At 38.2% G+C, this 6000-nt stretch overlaps 1 protein-coding gene across 2 annotated transcripts in view; it reads right to left on the bottom strand.

The window, feature by feature from the left end:
- Positions 1 to 431: 431 nt before the first annotated feature.
- Positions 432 to 6000, bottom strand: part of LOC306962164 (CUB and sushi domain-containing protein 1-like) — a 388198-nt gene continuing 382629 nt past the window's right edge. Inside the window, exons 74-75 of one of the 2 annotated variants that reach the window (XM_079555239.1) lie at positions 4119 to 4181; positions 432 to 1398 (exon numbers count right to left, since the gene is read on the bottom strand). In XM_079555239.1, the coding sequence (XP_079411365.1) occupies positions 1239 to 1398; positions 4119 to 4181 (223 nt within the window). In that variant the 3' untranslated portion in view covers positions 432 to 1238. The remainder of the gene's footprint in view (positions 1399 to 4118; positions 4182 to 6000) is intronic. The other variant, XM_079555240.1, reaches the window with a different exon arrangement.

The raw sequence follows: 6000 nt of genomic DNA, 5'->3' as shown, positions 1-6000 counted from the left end.
CGTAGAAAAATAAGCAATCTCTGATCTTCAATCAGAGTTGGAAAAGACAAATCATTTCCTGGATTTGGCCAAAGCTCATTGCAGCAGTTGATGATCTTGACAGCGTATTGCCTCCAGGCTGCGGCTCGGTCAGCCACCAAACAAGGACTCCTGGCTGGACAGCAACAGGAATCATTCGTCTGACTCAGAGATTATGTTCGACAGGCCTCTGGAATCCAGAGCATTGTGAGGACCAGTCCGGCAAATGTCTAGGTTTGTGTTCAGGACAACAGTAATCCTGGAACTAGATAGGAATATACAGTGCACACAACTAATTTAAGTGTATGATACTCTAGAGGAATACTGATGTCTAAAGCGGTTAAGTCAAGGTTGCAGAGCATGACGCAACCTTATCAAACATTTCAACACAAAATAATAATAATAATAATAATAATAATTATAAGAGGTGATATGAAATATGTCTCAAACAGTCATTTCTGATTGTCCATCTAGAGACGCTTTAGGCTAAATCAAATCAGCCTGTTCAATTGTTGCTAGTCATCAGTATTTCAATAGAGTGTATGGTGGTGTACTCGTCATTGCCGCAGCTGCAATTGCTTGAATGTACAACCGCACTTAAATTGTCAGTGTCCAGAGACCTGAAAAGGAAACTCAGGAAACTGTCATAATGTCCAGTCCTATTGTGTTCAGATGATTGAAGTCCAGTGGGAGGTGTTTGTCCAGCTCAAGTAACGGCTTATTGTTGACAGAGGAACTATTCCATTATTGTTGGACATCTGGAGGAGATTGAAAGGAGGAGCGACTCCTGAGCGTCTGGTTTGCGGCACAAATGCCTATTTTCTCCATACTGCATTTAGGATAGGAATTAAATTGGGGTAAACAATTAAAATTATTCATTTAAAGTCAGGTTGGATTAGGTAAGCCCTTTCTATTTAGAAGACTGAGAACTGAGATACCTCAGTTCACTACCTGGATAATAGACTTCTTAATATTTGTAAGTATGAACTTTTCAAACCAGTGTCTAGCTTAATCCCCAGACTTCATCCAACGCATGTATATATTACTGTCATTGTAAAGGTGGATTAGCTCAGAACTGCATCTGTGCAGGTTTTGCAGGGGGCCTGGCATGCTACAGCACAGATCCAGAGTTTGGCTCCTCCGGTTGACTTTGGTTTGACCATAGAGTGTGCCATGGCACTAGGACTGCACCACTGCTCATGGGCAGTCTGTAGGAGGGACTATACCACAGTGCAAACTGTGTTTAACGTGGTGTCAAATCTCACAGCTTTAGCTTCAGTGGGTTTCATATTAGTATCATACATGGGGTTCTCAAACGACGCCTGACCATTTGAACTTTCATGACCGACGTAGCCATTGAACTGGACCTTGGGGCGAGTTCTGAAAAACAAGAGAAGATAAGAGTAATTAGTCACTAAACAGAAACAAACTATTTCACCACTTTATATCAAACTAAAATAAAAAGAAGGTTTATTAATCTTCTACTTTGTCCATTTTGAGATTTTCAAAAGCAAGAACTGATTTTGGGACTTAAAGAGTATTTTTAGGGCCGTGGTCATTTAGTCAAAGAAAAAAACACACACACAATTTTCACTTTTAGTCACTAGGTGTAATTTAGCTACCAGTTCACCTGTGACAGGAAGCTAGAAAGAATGCACAAAAACATGGAATTACAAAGCTAAAGGTGACTCTGACCAATGGTTGAATCTTGACTTCTGGGAGAAATTTAATGAATCCATGCTTCAGTGGTTTGGCTGCCTGACATCCATCTGCTGCTCTCATGTCTACAAGCCTCAAACCTGCCATCAACACGGCAAGTGGTAGCCAAGGACTTCAAAATACCCCGTGACTCTGCCCAACTTATTAAAAAACAAGAAAAACAAATTGGGTCTAAATTGATATCTGGTGCAAAACGTCTACCCCCTCCTAATTTATCAGTTTGTTGCAGATTACGTGTTTGGATAATCAGGTCCCATAATCCTGTTAGATATAATCACTTACTCCCGAACCCTGTGGAACTATTAGCAGGGAGGAGTGCTGCAGCTGAAGCGCTGTTTGATTCTGACCTCATTAACTGTGTGCATATATGTGTGTGTGCTGGTACAGATCCAGCCCTGGGGAGCCACTAAGCCTAGCCTACATGTTCTACCCATTACTTTACAAAACGATGCAGACGCCAACACACACCGGCGACCTTCCTGGCTGAGCGGCACTGGTCCAAATCATCCAACTAGTTACTGGCGCTGGGTGGAAAAGTTTAAAGATCTTACTGTAGGTTGGAAAAGCTTCATAGGTTGCGTTGATGTGACATCATAACAACTCAAACAGCCTGCAGGTTGATACTGGGGTGAAGGAAAGGCTAGGAACTATAGTACAATTTGCATTTTTTCTTTTACACTTAAATAGTAGAGAAAAAGTAAAGACATTATTCAGCAAATATATGTCAAGTTTGTGGAATCATTTAAGATTAAATGCAAGATTTTGTGGGGGTTTTTTCTCAAATAATCTTAAAATGATGACAGTGAAGAATGTTATGAGTGCAACCTATAGACGGTATGCAGGTGATGTCACAGCAACAGAACAGAGTGGCAACAACGGCTATCTGAATTGTTACTAGTGATGGACGAGACCACATTTTTAAAATCAATACGATACTGATATTCTTTAGGTCATTTTAGTCGCTATCGATACCGTAACTGGCCATTTCATATGAGTGAATGCATTTCACTGAATATACATGTCCAAAACTGTTTTTTTTAATATAGTATATAGTTAATATAGGCAAATTAAAACAATATTGACTTTAAGTAATTATCTAACAATGTCAATGTTAAATTAATTACATAAACAAAGTATAAAACATGATGGTCAGTCCTATACTCGGCTGCTGTGGGCTATTTTTGGTTCAACACAATGAAGTAAATTGTTCCTTTGTGTCTAGAAATTTACAGGTGAAACTGAAAAAATTAGAATATCGTTAAAAAGGGCATTCACTTCTGTTGTTCAACTTAATCTGTGAAACTTATATGACAGACTCATTACATGCAATGTGAGATATGTGTAGCCTTTATTTGTTATCATTTTGATGATTATGGCTCATCTTGTAAAAACCCCAAATTGCAAATCTCATAAAATTAGAATATTTTGAAAATTGACTATAAGCCATGTCACATGTCACCTTGCATATCATATATTAGTTTCACATTTTAAGTTGAATTACAGAAATAAATTAACGATATTCAAATTCTCCCAGTTTCACCTTACTGCGGCAACATCAATTTTACATAATGTTTACTAGCATTGATAATCATTACCCGGTATTCATACTCAAAAAGTAGCCATTTGGTATCGATACATTGGTACTATGTTTTTTTCTGCCCATTTCTAATTGCTACCATTTGTTTTGACTGGTTCACAGTGATGAAACATTAAAACCATTTCTTTTCTGAGAAATTAAGAATTCAAAACAAAGTCTCCTATGGTCAACAGTTCTCAAAATGGCATCTATTACAGGAGAAAGTCATGAGACTGGAATCCATCCAGTGCTCACACAGGGATTTATGGACATGCATGCGCAGGCATACTGTAAAAAACAACAACATCCCCATTTAAACCACAGAAGACATATAGCATGACCAATTTGTTTGCCAACATTCATTGTCATTTTATGATATATGGTATGCACATAGAAATCAAAGCTGCGGTTATCTCATGTACACAGAGAAACAATAAAACAAGACTGAAGTATGCACAGCTCCATCATGCTGACAGAGATGACAGTGAGATCAAAGACAAACTAGCATGCCCTGCTTTTACTTTAAAATGATAGCTTTTGTCACACAGTAGGGCTGCACCGCTCGGAAAGTGGTCCTTTTTAGTAATCCAAACAATTCTGAAAGTCTTCACAGTGTGCTGTTTTTGCGGGACATTCATAAAATTGTTACGTGTACTTGTATGAAAGGCATGAAAGACTTTTTCATTGTGCAGCCTTACCAAATAACATGAAGAAAAGAAAAATGAGAAAGTTGACGGAGGATGTGGCGGCCGGCTGAGCTCTGGTTGTCGTGGGAAACCAGGTGAGTGACAGTTCTCAGTCTTACCTGCCGCCAGGCCCCCAGGTGTCTTTAGGTCTCTCATTGTCATCTGTGTCAGCGGACAACGCCCTGCATACAACCATCAGCTTTATTCAACCAGTCTGAACTATTGTTTTGATGTTCAGCTGGGCTTTCTAACATAGTGTGCCTAGAATTCGTTAATAAAGCCATGTTAAGTTAAAAAAAGTGACCTTCACTTCATGTTCATGAAATACCTTACAAGTCATGCATGCCAGCAAATCACATTTTGCCCTTTCATATTCTGAAGCAAGATATCCTGCTTCAATTTCAACAGGTTTTTACAGTATGCATAATTCTGGCTTAAAAACTTTGGGCACCAGCTTTGATTTTCCCATTTTTTTCCAAGACAATTAATCAGCAAGAACTGTATCATTATTTATCTTGTTGTGAAATTGAGCGTCTGCAGGCAGCAGCGGGTAAAACTACTAAATTGTAACCAGGGACTATGGATGGAAGTGAGCCGTTTAGCCAACATCCAATGCATGCAATGTCGAATTGAAACAACTTGAGGAATGTAATTAGTTTTGTGATATACTGTAACTTAAGAACCTCTTCAAACTTTCTGATGACATTTTCATCTCCGAATGTAAAAAAGTCTTTTGAAGGAACTTTTTTACTAATGTTTGATTAGTACCTGTCAGGTCAACCACATGTAGCCCCTGAGAAGTTCAGAGTGATAATCATAATTATGTGGAACCATTTTTTATAAAGGTCGTTTTGCTTCAGTTTGATTTTTTAGTGTCACTTGAAGCCAATTCAACTTTCAACAAATTTGGGAGACCACAATTGTTCGGCACTCGTGTTAAAAGCCAAGTTATTTAGCAAGTTAAAATTCATTATAAACACTTACAAATAACAAATGACAAACAGGACTGGGTAAAATGCACAGATATGTCATGTGAATTCCACATTCTGTCACTGGTACGTCATTCTAGAACCTCTAAAATCGCATTTGCGTAAAACAGGCTATTTTAAACCTGGTATTAGGGATGCACCGGTCTGATACTGGTATCGGATATCGGAGCTGATACAGGAAAAAATATAATATTGGGTATCGGCTACAAATATCTGTTAATGAACCGATACCAGTTTTGGCTCTCAATGGCTTAAAAACACAACTTTCACCACCTAAATCTAAGTGAATATGGGCATGCTGTATGTCATTGTACAGCTAGGAACCTGGAGATAATGAAAGGATAATGAAAACTAGTCAAGGCTGGGACAAAAGTTAACATATAAATACCTGAAGAAGCCTAATGCAATAAAATAACCACTGTTGAAGCCAAGTGTTTGTATTTTAGTTTAAGAAATAACTGATCAACATATTTGCAATGATCAGATCACTTCATGTGAGTTGTTTATATTAATGTAACCGAAAGCCTGTCATTTACCCAAGGATATTTAGTAGGGCTGGGGCGATCCGCTTTTGTCACGATCTGATACATATCACGATACCCAGGGGCCGATCCGATACGTATTGCGTTACGGTAAATAATTATGATAGGGATATGTTTACTTAAAATGTGTAAAAACTCATGCGTCCAAAGTTTATAAACCAAATGCCATTTGACATTTACTGAAGTATTTGGATTGAACAGTGCATTAGCACAAAATGTAACAAAGTGCTCAAACCCCAGTATTGGTATCGGCATCGGTAGCAAAAGAGCTGAATCGATGCATCTCTACCTGGTCTACAGTATTTGAGCATAATAAAAAAAAAAATTCTGTTATGTCAATACATTTTCCTCACTAACAGCCAAGAGGAAATTACAAAAACCTGTTCATGGATTTTTAGGGAAGTGATTACACCTCACACCAACTAAATCAAGACATAGTTATTGAAGATGTTTGTAAGCTCAATGTGTTT

The sequence above is a fragment of the Gobius niger genome (genome assembly GCF_951799975.1).
Source record: "Gobius niger genome assembly, chromosome: 4".
NCBI lineage: Eukaryota > Metazoa > Chordata > Actinopteri > Gobiiformes > Gobiidae > Gobius > Gobius niger.
This window is presented reverse-complemented; position numbering and strand designations above follow the sequence as displayed.